This window comes from Monodelphis domestica, chromosome 3 (genome assembly GCF_027887165.1).
Source record: "Monodelphis domestica isolate mMonDom1 chromosome 3, mMonDom1.pri, whole genome shotgun sequence".
NCBI lineage: Eukaryota > Metazoa > Chordata > Mammalia > Didelphimorphia > Didelphidae > Monodelphis > Monodelphis domestica.
Window position 1 is genome coordinate 488,129,832 of NC_077229.1, and position 20,251 is coordinate 488,150,082.

Sequence of the window (20,251 nt, forward strand, 5' to 3'; positions counted from 1 at the left end):
TGTGCATATTGTGAATTTCAAAACTACTCCACCCTATTCAGACCATTCTTTAGAAGATCTGATTTAGCTATTTCCTGATCAATAATAATAGAAATACTTGTAATAACAGAATCAGGTCTTGGAAACTACATTTCTTCTCCCTTCTTAGTTTAACAAGATTAGGAAGGGCTGCAGCAAACTCAAGATTTAATTATTTGAGAATATAGCCTTCAACAGACATGTGAAAAAAAAAAGGACAGACCTCTGGACTGTCCTAGGTCAAGCTTGAGCCACCATTGGCACATGTGAGACGCAGAAAGTGAGGTAGAGAACAGCCTCTGGAGTTCTCAGGACTTCCTGGGAGGAGGGCTAGAGTTCAGTTTGAGGCTGGTGCTTGAGGTTGGAGGTGCCCCGAAGACTGCTTTCCTTCAGATTGGTCATGTGAGTGATTAAGGACTGATCCCTTTCCCTGCGTTGGCTCAGCCTGAGCCAGAGTGGTTCTGAGTTAAACTTCTTTTCATTCTCTCCCTTTTTCCTCTCTCTCTCTCTCTCTCTCTCTCTCTCTCTCTCTCTCTCTCTCTCTCTCTCTCTCTCTCTCTCATCATCTCTCTCTCTCTCTCCTCTCTCTTTCTCTCTCATCTCTCTCTCTTCTACTCTCTCTCTCTCATCTCATCTCTCTCTCTCTCTCTCTCTCTCTCTCTTTCTCTCTCTCTCTCTCTCTCTCTCTCTCTCTCTCTCTCTCTCTCTCTGTCTCTGTCTCTGTCTCTCTCTCTAATACTTTCTTCCTCCTGTTGTAATTAAAACACCATAAAAATTTGGCAGCTGACTTGAGTGTTTCATTTAGGAACTACATAAGTGAATTCCTTGGCAACCTTAAATTAATATATATCAGTCTTTTAAAGTGATTTCAATATCACAATATATAGTCTGCATATACACACATACATTTGTGGGTGCATATACATGCATATATACACAATCTTTGTATACAAATGTATATATTTATATAAGAAAAAAAAACATACCAGGGACTTTATTGTGATAAATTTCTCTAGTTTCATTTCTATTGTAAGACTTCAGCAGTTTCTTCATCTTTTCATTCTCTGCTCTTTCTAGTGCACTCTTTTGATCCCCGTCCTTTTGATTAGGGTTTGCACCATGTTGCAGCAAGATCTCAGTGGCCTAGAAAGAATTCTTAAAGTTGTAATTTTCATACATACACATAGAAACAACTGCTATCATCATTAGGTTTTGGAGTTTTGGTCAGTAAAACATCTGTCTGCATTTTGATGTGTATAATGATAACTCCAAACTGATCTGTTTATTTAATATGGCTCGTTTCTGTAAGACAACTAAAGAGAAAGGTCTTGAAAGTATTGCAATCATTGCTCTAAAATGCATTAAAATAACCTGTGGCAAATAACAAGGGCTGTATTGGGTAGATCTGCCTATAGTATAGATTTAGTCACTTGTTAAGTTTAAAAAATTATGCAATGACCAGTTCTTGGATATAAACATCACAGTTCAACACTGGCTGAAAGGAGCTACCTACATGGTATAATTTTAGAACTGGTATAGTCTATGTCCCCAAAGATCTCTCCCACCACCTATATTTTCCCTTTCCCCTCCTTCTAACAGGGATAATATCAGTCACTCTGGGATAGAACAACAAAGATGTTTGGGGTTGACAACAAAAGTTATCCCCAGGCAACAACAAATAAAGTCCAGAAGATCCATTGAAACCTTAGGCAAAAGTGGTGAAGCAGGTTAAAGTTGCCTTTGGCATCTTCTTCATTTCTGTTTTATTACCCTCTCTTTGTGCCCTTTCCTTCAGGCTTTCTATACATCTGTAAATTCCTGGTTGCCTGAATTACTTTATACCATTGCCACCTTTAGTTCTAACCTCACTGGATGGCACCCCTTGCATCCAATATATTCCTTTTCTTTCTTTCTTATCAAAGGGTACCTATCCTGTAGGCTCTATCTAGATTTTAATTAGCTAACATATTGGAAACCAATCTGATGTATGAATAATCAATAAAGTACTATGACTATTAAGAAAAGAATGCAATTCTCTATAATGTTTACTATCATTACTTGATAAATTTATATTTCTAAATTCAGCTCTTAATTATTTCCCTCTTTTATCTGTAGTTAGGATATATTTCTACCAGGGGCACATTGAGTGATACCCTATTTATGGTCCTGTGGTCTGAACAGTGAAACCACAATTTCCTGTAGGTACTGTTAACTGAGAGAAAGATTAATGTGTTTTCTTGCTAAATATGCCACCCTTTTTTAAAAATCTAGAAATGGGACTTTTTCTTTAAAAAGCTAAACAGTAGTAGTACTAAAGAATATTTTTAAGTTAGCCCTTGAACATCATGAACACGTGATGTATAAATAATTAGAACACACAATGTCAAAATTAGAGTCAAGAGTCCCTATGGGACCTTTGCTCTTTTATTCCCAAATCCAGAACAGCTTGGAGTTAACTAATCTTGAGAAGTTCCTTTTTTTTTTTTCAAATTCTAATTGTCTTTATCTTTTTATTTTATTTTATTTTTTTAATTTTAAACATTATTTTATTTGGTCATTTCCAAACATTCACTGGAAACAAAGATCATTTCTTTTCCTCCCCACTCCCCCTCCCACCACCTTTCCCTCTCCCATAGCTGATGCACAATTCCACTGGTTATCACATGTGTTCTTGACTCGAACCCATTTCCCTGTTGTTAGTATTTGCATTAGAGTGTTCATTTAGTCTTTCCTCAATCATATCCCCTCCATCCCTGTAGTCAAGCAGTTGCTTTTCATTGGTGTTTTTACTCCCACAGTTTATCTTCTGTTTGTGGATACTGTTTTTTAGATCCCTGCAGATTGTTCAGGGACACTGCATTGCCACTAATGGAGAAGTCCATCACCTTCGATTGTACCACAATGTATCAGTCTCTGTGTACAATGTTTTCCTGGTTCTGCTCCTTTTGCTCTGCATCACTTCCTGGAGGTTGTGAGAAGTTCCTTATTTTATAAAGATGTGGAAGTGAAATTTCTCCTGCCTGAGAGTATCTATTTCTAATCCTCACCCTCTACCATGCCAAAATAAAAACAACAGAATTCCAAACCCCTAAGACTACTAAGTAGGAAACTATTTCTTGAAAACCCCAGTTATAAGTGGGAATATATACTTTACAGAAACTATTACAAGTGGCCATTTAGTTAAAACAATGGTCTTTTTCCCCCTAAGTACAATACAATTGATTGAAACTTTTGTGAGCTAGCCTAGAAACCTTGCCCCTTAAAAGAGGAATTATCTTTTGATTTTGAACAGTCAGGGATCCTCACTACTGATCTAACATATGTGTGTGTGTGTGTGTGTGTATACATATATATGTGTATGTATATATATATATATTATGTGTTTATCATCATTCTCTTTATAACTGTGCCCATAAATAGAAAGAGAAAGTAAGAGAGAAGTTAAAAGAACTCTAAATTATCTCTTTATTTAGACTGATCTGCCTTTAAGGAGAAAGAGACAGTTTATGGATGCTATCTAAACTAAGGCCACCAGCAGATAAGGAAAGTCATTGGCATGGGCTTTTAATGCTAACCTACTCTGAAATTTTTCCAGGGAGATTTTGATTCAAAGTATAGAGATTCAGGCTAAGAAGCATTCTATTCAAGTAGAAAAATGGGATTAAATCAAGTAGTGATTTATGAATAAATACAAGTAAGAAGATATCATTTTGTGCCTAGATGTTTATTCTTTTTTGCATATCTTTCTAAATATCATGATTATTGTTTACACTGAAAAATTTTTAACCAAAAAATCTTTCTTTTATATATAACTTGTATATACTGGTCCCCTTAGCAACCAGCAACTTGTCTAGTGGGAGCAAAGCTTGAAGTTATAAAAATTACAGCTTACAACAAATCATTTTCCCAAAAGGCCAATACCTTTTTCCAGAACAAGGCATTTTGGAAAACATTTAAACAGAAAAGTTATACTGATATAAGGTCATTTCACCCTAATCTTTCAGAGACCTATAAAATTTAGAATACTTTTGGAATCAATATAATAATCCAAAGAATAAATTTCTATTGGCAAGTAGTGATCAGGATTTTAAAAATGAATCTTTCTGGATGCTTCAAATCACATTATGTAGGCAACCATAAACTCTGCCTATTTATTAAAAGAAGGTCCTCTTCCATTAACACATTATTATAGATTGTTTATCAAATTATTTTGGAAGGCATAGAAGGTCTAATCTGAAGGTATGGAACAGAAAACAGGTATGTTTAAGTTAAAATCCAGAAAAGAAGTCTTTGAAGCAAAGCAGTGATAGATGACATTCTTATGAGACACCAACCAAAAAAAGGTCAAAAAGAGATGGGATGGGGTTAGGGTCCAAAGAACATTGAGAGTTTCCCATCTCATTTTTCTTTGGAATTCTTTTCACCAATAGTTCCCTCTCCCTCTTTTCCTACATGTACAAAAGAGAAGAAAAAGGAAATACAGAGGCAACTTTGGGACCAGAGACATATGCCAGGGCAGGATGCATAGACATACAATATGGACAATATCTCTAAGCTGGGAAGTTTTTGGAGAACTGGAATGACGAGAAAGATGCAGAGGGGGGCAGCTAGATGGTTCAGTAGATTGAGAGCCAAGCCCAGAGATGGGAGATCCCAGGTTCAAATATGGCTTCATATACTTCTTAGCTGTGTGATCCTGGGAAAGTAATTTAACTCCTTTTCCCTATCCCTTACCTCTCTTCTGCCAAGGAACCAGTATACAGTATTGATTCTAAGAGGGACGAAGATATGGAAGCAATGTGGAGAAACATCCATTTTTAGCTAGCCAAAAATGAGATACTGGGAAACCCTGCTCTCCACTAGCCTGCAGGGCCATGTAGAGTTGGCATGTTAGATCCTGATATGGGTGATAGAGATGTGGGGACAGAGAATATTTTTTACATTGTTGGGCAGAGAGGGAATGGAAGATTAGATTGGTAAAATAAAATTGATTCTAAACTCTTAACTGTGTCCTATTATTGCATATGTATTAAAGGGGTAGGAGAAACTCAGATTAGCAAATTTGGAGTCAAGACCAAGCATTTCCAATGCTGCTGCTCCAATTCCTTATCAGAGCAAATATGGAAGATCTGGGGCAGAGGTAGCCATTTGAGGAAATGGGTACTGGGAATGGTACTATTTGATTTAGCCTTTTAAAAAAATATGCTTTCTATTTCAAGTCTTTTTTGCTTTGAACTAATTAGTTGGTTGGACAAAAGAAATATCAATAGGGACTCTTAAGCTATGGTGTTGGGATATTGGCACAAGGTACGTTTGGACCTTGGGATAGCTTTCAGTAGTCCTACAAATGAGGAAGGGCTAGGTGATAGCATTTTAAAGGGGGAAAAAAAGATAACTAAACAAATCAGATGTCTAAGCAATGCAAAGAACAAATTTTTCTTTAAATCCAAGAAATCCAGTAAGATATCTGCTATGCACACAGAATTGATACCCCTTGCCATTTCAACCTATGTGTTTCTTTCCTTGTCATTCTCTTTCTTCACTCTATTCTTTTCACTTATTCTTTAATTTTCTTTCTCCCTTTCTCTCTCAATGCCCTGTTTTAGAAAAGAAAATAAGAAGAGGGAGAAAGTGAATCAGAAATAGAAATCAATAGTAATAAAAAAAATCTGCAGCATTTCTGAAGGGAAAACAAAAAGGAAATAGTGGAAAAATATAGGTGAAGAGGAGAGAAAAAAGTATAAATATTGGTATTGTCACATGTCCTTTTTTGGTCTGAAATTATGATTTCATTATTTTGGGGGGACATCTGGGATGGAAACATTCTCTACTTATGCATATCATTAAATTCTCTATAATTTTTAGTCTTAAGAGGATTGATTGGGATCAAAGAGCCAATATGTATTTGAAGCAGGATTTGAAACTAGTTCTCCCACATTTCAAAGCTGGTCTTGTAAACACTAATCCACCTGGATCTCAATATGCCACTAATGTAAAGGAAAATGTTTAAAATAAAACTTTTTGTACAGGAGTCTGGAACATGGCTGCTTCTAACAGTTTATTTGTCTGGAATATTGGCATGTTCAAAGTTCTAAGAGAATCAATTACTACAGTTCAAGCTAGCTCAGTTCTAAGGAAGCAGTTGCTCATTCATAATGTGACAGACAAGTTGTTGAATACAGGAGTGAATGGAGAATACAACATGCTTCAGTGATGTATATATGAAGAACTGGAGAGCTTTTTAAAAAAGAAAAAGAGTAAAATGGACAACAGAATTGTTCTAGATATGGGACAAATGTAGTTTACTTGATCATAGAGAGAAGATGAGAATTTGACTATTAATCATAACCTATGGTAGGATTATTTGCAGAGAGCACCCAGAATTTGAATCCATAAAGATAAGAGAGGTGAAAGTAGGGCTGAAATGTCCCACAAACTCTGCCAAGTATTTGTACACAATCAAAAGAACATAGAAACAATAACTAGTCTATTAGAATGGGGCTACCTTTCCTATAAGACATAAGATGCTTAGATTCACAATGATGAGAAAACTCTTCCCAGCAGTCTTACAAATTGACCTAGGTCCTTGATTGGGGGTCTCTGGAGGGCAAACATAGGTGAGTCAGTTTCTCAGTCACAGAGGACTTGATTTGAACAATGCTTAATTTCCACATACATTGCCTTTCTTGGAGTCTGTGCAGAGAAAAGGGCAAAACCTGACCTAAAGTTGCTCCAGGGTATTTAACATATCATTAGCATTCCATTTATATTGCCAGTGAACAGAGTGGACCATGGGTAAATCAAACAGAGTGAACAATGGCTAAATGCATACAGACCAAAGCCACCGGGCAACAACTACCCAAACAAATGGCCCCTTCCTCAATAACTAAGCAAGATAAAAAGCTTTCCTGAGAACCCCTACATGCACTTTCTCTTACCTTTTACCCTTACCTCACACTCTTTTCTTCCTTACTAACTTTATTTACCACACCTCCTTCCCTTCTGTTAATTACTTACTTACTCTACTAGCTATTCTGACAATATATTCTCTTACACTAAAGCTTGTTTCCTGAGAATGGAATCAGCTGAATCATCAGTCAGTTCTTTGGATGAGACTCGTGAGCATTAACCCCATTAGAAGGATATGTTTCAGATGTGGATCAGCTAAGCCAGAAGTAATAGAGTAAAGTTGATTTAGAAGGACAGACGAAGAGCTTGGAAGCAGAATCAAAGAAGTTACCTAGTGGATTGACTCTTTAAGATTAGTCAGATGTGCCTTTGTTGTTCGGTCATTTTTAGTTGTTTCTGACTTCCTAGGGGCAGCTAGGGAGCACAGTGGATATGGTGCTAAATGTGGAGTTGAGAGGGCTTGGGTTCAATATCGTATTTGTTTGTTTTTATTTGTTTCCAACTCTTATGGTCCTTTTGGGAATTTTCTTGGCAGAGATTCTGGAGTGGTTTGCCATTTCCTTCTCCAGATCATTTTACAGATGAAGAAACTGAGGCAAATGGGGTCAAGTGAAGGCAAACAGGGTCACACAGCTAGCAATGGCTGAGGCCCGGTTTGAACTCAGGAAGATAAGTCTTTCAGACTCCAGGCCTGGAGCTTTATCCTCAGTTCCATCTAGCTACATATGTGATATATGTAAATATATACATATATATAGACACACATATGCATACATATGCACACATATATAATGGTATAAAATGGAAAGTTCTATTATATAATGTTAATAATTATTGCTAAGTAAATGGTAACTTTAAAATCTAAGATGTCATCACTGTGAGTGGCTGTTTGTGGATGAGCTATGACAGTGGGTAGAGGATAAATAGATTCCTTCACATCAGAACTACCTTTGGGACTTGAGAGTTTCAGTGTGACTTCAAGGTCCTTCTCTGTGAATCTAGACTTTCCAGGGTAAAGATAGAATGGTGCAGGCAAGCCAGCCCAGAGAGTAAGAGAACACACAACCTATGTCTGAGGTGTGAGACAATACAACTATATCTAACTACACTATACATAAAACATTTTTACAGGAATTCTTTTCCTGAAGTAGGAATAATTTTGGAGGTAGGATAAGAGGACAGAGAGGAGCACCAAGAAAATATTACATCAATTCACAGACTTTTTTATTAGAAGGAATCATGGGGATCATCTAGTACAAATACAACCCCCTCCCCTTTTTTAATGTGAGGAAAGTGAGACCCAGGAAAGTTAAATAACTTTCTAGAACTTCTCTTTTAACTCCTAGCTCAGTGCTTTTTATATCAATCATGCCCTGCTATAATGGACTGAGGTTAATTTTAGATGTTGGCTTTTTCCATATAGATTTGGGGGCAGTGGAGAAAAGGAAGCAGTATAATGAGCCTCTTTTTATTATCTTAGTTACCATTTTCACAGCAGAAACACTTTTCTTCATTACCATGATTTTATCAACTTTAATGATTTCTTCTTTGCCAACTAATTCCCTTGACCAAATAACCACATGATTTTACCAATGTTTTCTTAATTTACATATCTCAAAGATAAAAGTACTTTACTTGAATAGAGGGAACAACCTCAAACATTAGGCCATCTCCTGGCATCATTCTTAATCTTTCACTATAGTCTGTTATCTTTGTAATACTACAAATTAGCACTTTTGCATCATTGCTCCTTGTACTACAATCCTTTGAGCATACATAGTCTAAAAAACAGTGTGAAAGCCTTCGTGTCACCCTTAAGTTTTAAATAGAGGTCCCCAGGCATTTTTAAAAGATAAATATTAAAGATGCTGTCAGTTAATAGTTAAAAGAATTCCCTCTATGTACACATCATGGTTTGTTACTGGTCATGTTATCAGTTTTACTAAGCCAAGATTTTTTTTCTGCAAGCTTTCAAATTGTCTATTTTTATGTCTCCACCCTAGTTTTCCAAACAAAGACATTAATTTCTAGCTAGCAGACTTCTAGAATCTGAATTTGGAATCTGGTTTCATTAAAACATCTTGGATCCATTCAGTAATTCTCTCCTTCTGCATTACCATACTGTGATAAATGGAAAACAAAAGAAAAAAAGCCAGAAAAACAACAAAAACAAAATAAACAGGCAATTCTGGTTGTCTCCATTTCAATAAAATTCTAAAGTCACTAAGGAATTCTGATAAGTAGCACCATGGATTTCATTTATTTGACTCTTATCTGTACCAGGAATAATTTTTAAGAAGTTAAACAGGAATTTATTAGAAATGTAGCCATCTATAATTTGTATTTTAATGTCTAAAGTTTGTTGGATGTCTTGGGTTTGTTCTGACAAAAAAAAAATGTGTTTTATGCTCCAAGAGCAAATAGGAAAGTCATTCATATTAAAATGCATGATGTTTAAGTCCTTCCACAAATTCTAATGTTCATTTATCATTTTGAGCAGGTTGCCATGTTCTGTATTTTAATAATGCATTTTAGGTCTCAGTTAAAAATAACTTCAATTCCCCCTCCCATTTTCCTACAGAGGAAAAAAAAATACAAAAATGCAAATATGATGTGCACCGTACCTTTAAATGGTTGCCTGAAACAGCATTATGTATGGGCAAAAGCCCATCCAGGCTTTCACTATTAACATTAGCACCAGCTTTCAATAATTCCACTAACACGTCATTAAATCCCTTATTAGCTGCCTCATGAAGTGCTGTCCATCCTAACAAAACCAAAGGAAATAAGAGTCAAATCATACACTCTGCAAGAATCACTGATTAAGAACCATATCCTTATTATAATATAATATTGCTACAATAATATAATATTAATGGAGTGAGCCTGGGAACTTTCTGTATATATGAAATATGGCTGATGATATTTATTTTAAAGAAATGTATGCCCTTTCAGGAAAACATTGATTTCATTGCAAATATCAATTTTGCCTATTTCATCATAATTCAATGATCAAAATGTAATAAAATTACTTTTTATTTTTCATATTTTTATTCTATATTGTCAGGTATTTTTCTTAAAGGTGATTCCTGAAATTCTTGTTTAGAGGTTATCAATATTTTTAAAAGAATTTTTTGGAACGGAATTCTTGTGTTATAGCAAAATGCGTCCTAGATGGTATTTTCTGACCTAGGAAGAATGAGCTTTGTTTTTTTCAGGAAAGAACTGAGGGTAAAGTAGGAAGGTAATTTTCTCTTCCACATCCAGATTCCAAACAGGGCATAACCTAAAGAGTCACTAAATTGTGCATGATCCACCAATATTAGTAATAGGCCTATACCCTAAAGACATCAAAGAAATAGGGAAAGGGTCCATCCATAGAAAGATGCTTTAAGCAATTTTGTTTGTTGTAGCTGAGAACTGAAAACTAAAGAGAGTGTGCCCATCAATAGGAATGGCTGAACAAATCATATGATATAAATGTAATGGAATATTATTACAAAGTAAGAAAGGACAAAAGGGATGGTTTCAGATAAACTTGGAAAGTCTTGAATGATCTAATGCAGATTGGTGTGACCAGAACATGGAGAACAATTTATACAATAACAATGAAACTGTAAAGAAAAAACAACTTTGAAAGAATTAAGATTAATCATCCTTTTTACAATCCAGAAAAATGATACCCAGAGAGGTTGGGTGACTGGTGAGGCAGAGGCAAGGTTGGATCCAAGGCAGGGCTTTTTCTGCTTTGCCAAAGGAAATAGGAAAGAAATCTGACTATACAAGGGCCTTGCTCTTAAAGAGGAAGGGGATATTCCTTCCTGATCATCAAGAAGCTACAGGTCTCTATAGGGATGGAGATGGTCTATCAGACCAGCCTTAAAGGCAAAAACTGTAATCCACCAAACTCCCAGAGGTGAGGTCCATCTTCTTAGGAACACTGATCTGGCCATTCTTCCCTCTTCCTATCCAACCCCAATTGACATATTCTCATCCACAGGTAAGATCCAGAACACAACCACCTGCCTTTTATTTTTAACCACTGCATTTCACCTCCTTCTCCAGCCCAACTCCCCTCCCCACCAATACTACCTCACAGGGTGAAAGGAGGAGGACATAAGATTATTAATTGTCCAAGTCTACAGTAACAAAAGCCAAAATTTTAAATGACATGTATTTTAAGGGGTTCAAATTATAAAGCCAACTAGAGAGATATTAAAGATGCAAACCTGCATTATCCTTTTGGTTTAGCTGGGTTCCAGATTCTATTAGCGCTTTGACCAGTGATAAATCTCCTCTTTTGGCAGCCAAATGCAGCCGACTTTTGCCTTTGGAATTCCTCTTTTGGACTTTAGTTGTTTTGCAACTCAGTTTGTCAGGCAAGTCTTGGGTATCTTTTTTGCTAGATGCAGAAGGTTCTAAGGATACAATAATAACAGTAACTCACACACATAAGCACTTTCCACGTGATTAATCCGGTGAGTTGGGGCATCTAGGTGGCAAAGTGGATAGTGGAATCAGGAAGACATCTTTCTCAGTTCAAATCATACTTCAATCATATTCAAATCATACACACCAAGCTGTGTGACCCTAGGCAAGTCACTTAATCCTATCTGCTTCAGTTTCCTCATTTGTGAAATGAGCTGGAGAAGGAAATGGCAAACCCACTATAATAGCTTTGTCAAGAAAGTACCCTATGGGGTCATGAAGAGTTGGAAACAACTGAAAAGTGACAGCAAATCCTGTGAGGAGGGTTGGAACAAAGATAGGAACTGAATCTGTGATCTCACTGATATTACAAAGAATTTTCAAATAACTCCCTCTACCAATAGCAGGCTAGCACTTTGTCTGCAAGTTAGAGTCTTAGCCCAGAGTCCTTAGAGGTTAAGTGACATGATCTGGATCCCAGAGCTAGGATATTTCAGAGGTGAAACTTACACCCAGATCTTCCTGGATCAAAAGCCAACTCTATCCACTATGCTTAACTACCTCTAAGAGGAATTAGCATTATTGTATTCTTAATTAATTTATTTTTAAACCCTTTCCTTCCATTTTAGAATTAATACTGTGTAATGGTTCCAAGACAGAAGAGTGGCAAAGACTAGGTGATGGGGGTTAAGCGACTTGCACAGGGGCACACAATTAGGAAGTGTCTAAGGCAAGATTTTACCCCAGGGCCTCCTGTCTCTGGGCTTGGCTCTCAATCCACTAAGACACCTAATGGCCCCCTATTATGCTTTTTATGACCATCTCTATCCCAATGGACAGTTAGTTGGTCTCCACAACTGGGTTTCCCGCTTCTGATAGGTAAGTTTTTACATTGGCAGGGCCTACTACATATCTCATTGTTGGGCTTTGTGGCTATTCTCTTTAACCCAACACATTGTTTTCCAGCACTCTTTTGATGTGGGCTGAAATATCCCACAAACCCTGCCAAGTAGCTGTACCCAATCAAAAGAATATAGAAACAATAACTAGTTGATTAGAATGGGGCTACCTTTCATATAAGATATGAGTCACTTATATTCACAATTATGGGAAAATTCCTCACATAACCTAGGTCCTTGATTGGTGTCTCTGACCAGCAAGTACAAGTGGTTCAGTTTCCCATTCACATAGGACTATGTTCAAATAATGCTCAATTTCTACACACACACAACCTTCCTTAAGAGTCTGAGCAGAGAAGATTAAAACTCTACCTAAAGTTGCTCCAGGGTATTTAACATATCATTAGCATTCCATTTACACTGCAATTTTTCCCCCTCCCTTCCACCCCCTAGTAGACAAAGTGAACCATGGGTAAAGCCACATAGACCAAAGTGGACCATGGATAAAGTGATATAAGTTCCCTGGAGACATAGGGCAACAACTGCCTAAACAAATGACCCCTTCCTTAGTAACTAAGCAAGACAAAAAGCATTCTTGAGAACCCTTATCCACTCCCTCTTTCCCTCTCTCTGTCTCTTCCATTCATTCTCTTACCTTTAATCTTACCTTTCCTTATCATACCTCCTTATCTCCTTATCTTACCTTAATCTATTACTATATTCTCTCATAATAAAGCTTGTTTCCTTGTAATGGAGTCAGTTTGAGCCATCAATCAATTCTTTGGACCAGACCTAATCACCTTATTTATAGGATTTTGTATTTCTCTATTAGAATGTAAGCTTCTTGAGGTTAAGGGCTGTTTTACTTGCTTGTATTTCTATCTATCTAGGGCTTAGCATAGTGCCTGGTACATGGTAGTAAGTACTTAATGTTCTATCTATCTATCTATCTATCTATCTATCTATCTATCTATCTATCTATCTATCTATCAATCTATCTATCTATCTATCTATCTATCTATCTGTCTGTCTGTCTATGGATGAGAAAAATTAAGGTTCAGACTGATTATGTGATTCATCTATGGTCTAATATTTAATAGCATTGTTCACCTATGGAGATACCAGGACATGACACTATGTGTTCTTCATACCATAACATGTTGATCCAGAATGGCAGCAGGCCCCTCACTAAAGTGTCTGATGCAAATCCACACATAAAGGTATTATTATGAGTTCCAACTGGGGGAGGGGGAAAATGGCAATGCTTCATCTATTTCACTTTATTCATCTTAGAACATTATTTTCCATTAAGTTAATCCATCATCTTACCATTTAACCAAACCATTTAAAATTCTAACACAACATTCATCATTTTTCTCAAATGTCCCATAGCAGTGAGACTTAAAATAAGACAAAAAAATTTGACAGTACTCTAAAAAATTTCCTTTCCTAAAGTTACATTGTGATTTGATAGATTTAAAAGCCCTATTACATATAGCACCAGGTATTTCTACCTCATATTTCTAGTATAATTTAAAGCAACTGCTATTCTCTAGCCCATTATATGCTCTATTTTTCTTTTATAAAAAAGTATACCATCTAAAATTTCTTTTTCATAATTCCTTGCAATTCAGATTAATGAGGCTTTACCATAATTCATTTTTCCTGACTTTTTTTTTTGCCTTTAGTGCAATACTATTTGCATATATGGCTTCATGGTCTTTAGAAGCAGTCAGATGATTAACTTGTAATGGCAATGCTTTAAAACTAGCCAGATTCCTGAAGGATGTTATATTTGCAATTGAACATTACATGGTTTACTGATATAGACCCTGTAGCCTTAAGCCAAGCCATATTTGGAGGAACTCACAAAACTTTATTTTAAATGTTAGGTTTTTAACAGAGGGGAGGGTTCTAGCAATGGGTCTCAGACTTCCCCAAAGTTATAAAGGAGATTTATTGGAAAATGAAAGGGAAATTTCCAATCGGTCGCTAGTTAGCTAGATAGAGATGAATAGATGGGTCATCTATGGAGCCCTCATTATGTGCCAAGTCCTGGGCTAAGCACTAGGATAGGAATACAAGCAAGCAAGCAGGGCAGTCTCTGCCCTCAAAGAGCAAACATTCTAATAAGGGAAAACAATACATAAAGGGGTGCTGGGAAATAGGAGGGAAGAACAAAGGAGTAGAAAGAAGATAGCAGGGAAGTACCTGGAGGCTTGGACCTTAGCAAAAATAGGTAGACATAGAGATGGAGTCTAAGGTTTCAGACAGAGAAAGATTAGGATGATGGTCCAAGAACATTACACAGAAGAGGCAAGGGGACACATTACTCCTTCCTGCTGCTCCTGCCCCAAATATCTGGTCTCTGCAGAACATGGTCCAAATAGCAAGCCCCTGACTGACAGAGTCCTACTGTTTGTAACATAAGCACACCTAAGAGAATAGCGAATGACTTCAAAAGCATTGTCAAGGATGAAGAGATTATCAATGACTGACAAAATTCATCACCACCAAAACCAGTGGCCTCTGTGCCAAGGACTCAAGTTAGCTGGCAGAATGATCAGGTATTTGGGGCTTACCCAAAAGTTCACAGAACACAAGAGAACCCAAATAGATCCACAGGGGGATGTATTTCAGGAAAATCAGACCCTTGTAGACTCTCTACTTTGTTACAGGTAGGTCTCACTTGACTCTCCATCTTTCAACACAATCAACTATACAATGACAACAATGAGGCAGCTTTTTAAAATAGTAAAGAAGCCCCATCTCTCTCAGGTTTTATTTGCTAACTAGAGGAAGCTTCAAAATGAGAGTGATATTGATTCTGCCCTTAAGGCTACTGCACAAAACTCATGCCTTATGATCTACCTAGTTCCTATCAAAGCTGTGTCAGGGACTCATCTATCTTCAATTGCTGGGAGGGAAAATGTGAAGGTGCATGCAAAAGGGGATGAGCTGTGACCTCTCACTTCCTGAAGGTTAGAGTCAAATTCCTTATTGCCTACAGTCTGTATAATGGAGAGGTTAACAGACTTGATGGAGAGGTTGCAGGTCTCTGGAGGATAAGTAAAAAGGAGACTTTTAAAAGGAAAACTTAGAATTATGGGTTGATTGCCTTAGAGATTTCATAATTTTTATCAGTTCATTAACTTTCAAGTAAGGAGTTTCCAAGAGTTCACAAAGCAAGTTCTCAGATGAATCCAAAGCCAGGGGAACCTGTGGCCCCAAGGATCTTACAGCCTGAAGAGGATCACAGATGCCAAGACCTTAAAGTCGGTTAGTTTGATGTATTAATTTTACAAATGAGGAAACTGAGGCCCAAAAAGGCTAAGTAACTTCCTGAGGGATGTGCAAAGTCTATTCTTTACATCAGTACACTAGTCATAACCTCAAACTCTTCAATTTCTTTCTTTTTAAAAAATGTGTTTATTTTTAACATTCTTTTTTTAGTCCCAAATTATTTCCCTCCTTACCCTCCCCACCCATCAAAAAGACAAGCAATATATGATATCAATTATATATGTGAAATCATGAAAAATATATTTCCATATTAGCCATATTATAAAAAAGTGAAAAAATGAAGTTAGAAAATTATACTTCAATTTTTACTCAGAGTTCATCAGTTCTCTCTGTAGGGATAGATAGAAAAATTTCCAATTTCAAGGTAACATAGGAGGTGGAGTCCAAATGAGCATTCTGATGTTCTTATTTGACACAGCTGCTCTGGTACAAGTATCTTAGCTGTGCTTCCTCTGCAAAGGCAGTGGTCTGAACTTTGCCCTCAGCTTGAAAGCGTGTGGTCAGAGACACAAAAACTCTGTATCCTTTTATCTCTATCATGTTTTTTTCCCCACACAGGTTTAAATGCAGAATATTTAAATGTGTATGAGGGAAAACTGAATTATCTAACTTTAATTTTCATAATCTATTATTTTGTTATTCAGTCATTTCAGTCATGTCTGTCTTCATGATTCCATTTGGGGTTTTCCTGGCCAAGTTACTAGGATAGTTTGCCATTTTCTTCTCCAACTGATTTTACAGATGAGGAAAATGAGGCAAAAGGATTAAGTGACTTGTGCAGGGTTATTATATAGCTCATAAGTGAGGCTGGATTTGAACTCAAGTCTTCCTGATTCCAAGTCTAGGGCTCTTTCCCTAAACCACTTAGCTGCCCCATTTGTCACTCATAGTGACTACTAATTAATCATGAAATATTATTTGTATTTTATTTTAATTTTCTATAAAAATACATTAGCATCCTCTTAGAATCATTACTGTGTATTGGTTCTAAGGCAGAACAGTAAAAGCTTGGCAGTGGGGTCTAAGTGACAAGCCCTGGGTCACACAGCTAAGAAGTGTCTGAGGCCAGATTTGAACCCAGAATCTCCTGTTTAAGCCTGGCTTTCAATCCACTGAGCTAGCTTGCTGCCCCCTGAAACGCTGTTTTTCATGGATGCTGGCACAGATCACTATTTAATGGCTACAACTACAAGGTATGATCATGATTAACCCCACCATAGGTCTTATTTTAGCACTTCGTGCTGGTTGTGGAGTCAGGAATAAAGACAGGGATGACAATGGAACACAAGCTTTAGAAGATTTTGTAATCTCCCACTTTCAGAATGTGGGAGTTGAGTCCCCCTTAATCAAAAGACTCTAATAGCTATGTTGTTTATGACTTAGCAAGGAGGCCACAGATCCTCCTTAGTCAGAAAAATGGAAAGGCTTTGAGTATGGTCCCAGAGACAAAGTGCCTGCTGCTGGAGAACCCCTCAAACTAAGAATGACGAGGTTCATCACCAGGATGTTGGGCACTAGGGGATAAATTCATTGACCATGATAACCCACACTGAGAAAAGTTCAAAAGACCCTCAGCCTTGTGTGGCCACTTTTACTTCTTTAGTGATTGTATCAGAGTAGTGGAAAAGGGGGCAGAGGTGCCGTGAACAATGTAGTTTGGTATTCTGAGTGTCATATACAACTAACCCGTCAACTTAAGATGTCCAAGGAGACTTTAGAGTCTGTGAGATCTCATTCCAGTTGATTCATATATTTTGAGGTAAAAAATAAAGACCTAGAGGAAGGTCTTTAGTTAATTGGGTAGTTCTTCTATGGAGGATACATAGTAGAATGTGGGCAAAAAATAAGAGGCAGCATGACCCAATGCCTAGAGAGAAGGCCTTGGAGTCAAGAAGAACTGAGCTTTGATACATACTGGCTATGTGATCCAAGACAAGTCATTTAACCTCTCGGCACCCTCAGGTAAAACTCTAGGACAGTGATGACAAACCTTTTAAAGACCTCAGAGACCAAGTGCCCAAACTGCAACCTTCACACCATAATGTAAGCCCCCCTCCCTTACCCCAGACAAGAAAGTGTGGGAGTGCTCCCCATTGGGCTGCTGGGCAGGGGGTGGGTGATGGGAGAAGTATCCTCAGGTGCAGTAGAGAAGGGGAGGAGAGCAGCCCCCTCCGGTACTCATGCCATAAGTTTGCCAACATGGGCTAGGACAATAAATGGCAAAACAGATGCTGATCTATATTGATAGTGTGAGCTTTCTCACTGGGGATTCCTTATAACAATAAAATCATAGGTCTGATCTAAAAACATGGGCCCAAATGGTACCAAATAGAAAGTACTGTCATCATTGTGATTTTTCAGTAGGTATTACTGGAGGGAATTCCCAAAATGATGAGATCATAAAACTACTAAAATACTGACAATATTACTTTCTTGACCATTAAGATAATTGAAAAAAAGAAGCCCAAATGACTTATAAAGATACACTCTACATACATCTCTAGACCCTGTAATCAGAATAACAGGGTACTATTATTATAGTACTACTTTTATCATAGCATGGTTAGGTATTACAGTGAATAGGGAGATGGATCCAGCCTCAGATACTAACTAGCTGGTTTTTCTTGGGCAAGTCACATAAATTCTATCTGTCTTAATTTTTCCTATTCTGTAAAATGGGAATAATAGTACTGGGTTGTTGTGAGGTTCAAATGAGATAATATTTGTAAAGTGCTTTGTATATAGCAAATATATATATATATATATATACGTATATAGCAACAGCACTATGTAAATGCTAGCTATTATTATATCATATAATCCTTAAAATCAATAAATCAACAAATATTTATTAATTATCTGCTATGTGCCAAGCCCTATTCTATGTTCTAGAGAATATAAAGACAAAATAAAATAGTCCCTGCCCTCAAGGAACTTACATTCTCTTAGGAGAGACAACACATACATATATAATGAAAATATACAAATTTAGACATAAATACAAGGTAGTTGGCTGAGGTAGAGTTTGCAAGGCCCTAGCAACTCAAAAGGTCTGGAAAAGCTTCAGGTAGAAGGTGATACTTGAATTGAAAGGAAAATGGTTTCTAAGAAATGGAGGTGAAAAAGGGAATGGTGTGTTGAGTGTGAGGAACAGAAAGAAAAACAATTTGACTGGACCTCAGAGTGTAGGAAAGGGAGACCTGTTATAAGGCTGGAAAGTTAGATCAGTCAGGTTGTGGAAACAAAAATACATTTGATCCTTGAAGAAATAGGGATCACTGGAGTTCACTGAACTGGGGAGTGATATAGCTAGACTTCTTTCTTAAGAAAATCACTATGGTAGCTGTAAGGAAGACGAATTAGAAAAGGGAGAGATTTGGGACAGGAATATTAATTAGGGGACTGTTAAAATAGTACATGCAAAAGGTGATAAGAGCATGAACTAGGAAGGTAACTGTGAGTAGAAAGATAGGGACAGATACAAAGATGTTGTGAAAGGAGATACAAGATTTGGCAATTGATTCAATATATGAGCTGAAGGGAAAGAAGAAAATGCAGATAAACTCAGAAGTTATAAAAAATGGGAGGCTGGAAGAATGGTGATACCCATCAGAAATAAATAAGTTTGGAAGAACAGAACAAGTTAAAAACGTACCTGAAATATTGGGAAGTTTGGGATCAGGAGAATTCTCTTGCTGTAAAGGATTAAGTAAATCTTTATTTGTACTTATAGAGGAACTCAACTCTTGACTATAGGTAATGCCTTGAAGATCTTGCCTTTTTCTCTTAATCTTACTGTTTTTTTCACATGGTTGTAAATTTCTAGATGCACAAATCTCTGGACTTCTTTTTTCTTTTTCCTCCTTATGACTTATTTCAGTGTTTTGCTCTTTGTTTACAGTATCAGTCATATCCTTGTCTGAAAAACAGCATAATGTGAGATATTAATGTTCTAGAACAGTGACATTAATAGAAGATGAAAATTCATACTTTGTAAGGATCTTAATACACAGACATTTCTGAAGGTACTTTTATATTGTTAAAGTTACATTTACTAGATACAATCATGATATAGAATAACAGTCCAAGGAAAGTAACTACTCCATAATAGAATTTGTGATAGAGGAAAGAAAAACCATTGATGTTAGAAGAGAAAATTTCAAAGGATTCAGAGAAAAGATAGGCAGTGCTTCATGTATTAAAATTCTGTAAGTGGAGGACAGCTAAGTGGTTCAGTGAGCAGAAACCAGGACTAGAGATAGAATGTCCTAGATTCAAATCTGGCCTCAATCACTTCTTAGTTGCATGATCCTGGGCAAGTCACAACCCCCACTGCTTAACCTTTACTGATCTTCTGCCTTGGAACCAATAAACAGGATTGATTTTAAGATGGAAGGTAAAGGTAAAAAAAAATTTTTTTTACAAGTGAAGTCCAACAAGGAGGAATAAGAAAATCTCAAGAATGAAATTCTAAAGAAACAAAGACAAATACTTCCCATGGGGAGAAATACTTGGGGAAATAATGGAGAGAAATACTTCCTATGGATAGATGAAAGAGAGTGATCAATAACCACAGAAAGAAGGAGAAGCTACACAATTCTTATTTTGCTTCTGTGTTCTCTGTCAATGAGATTAAAGTAACAGAATAAAAAATGCCTAATGAGGAATTGACACTCAAGCTACATAATAAGATA

At 36.8% G+C, this 20,251-nt stretch overlaps 1 protein-coding gene across 1 annotated transcript in view; it reads right to left on the reverse strand.

Moving 5' to 3' along the window:
- The window catches only part of ANKRD31 (ankyrin repeat domain 31), a 186,213-nt gene that overhangs the window by 90,778 nt on the left and 75,184 nt on the right, over positions 1-20,251 (reverse strand). Inside the window, exons 15-18 of the mRNA XM_056821110.1 lie at positions 19,213-19,476; positions 11,157-11,345; positions 9,552-9,694; positions 1,005-1,161 (exon numbers count right to left, since the gene is read on the reverse strand). Coding sequence (XP_056677088.1) covers positions 1,005-1,161; positions 9,552-9,694; positions 11,157-11,345; positions 19,213-19,476 — 753 coding nt within the window. The remainder of the gene's footprint in view (positions 1-1,004; positions 1,162-9,551; positions 9,695-11,156; positions 11,346-19,212; positions 19,477-20,251) is intronic.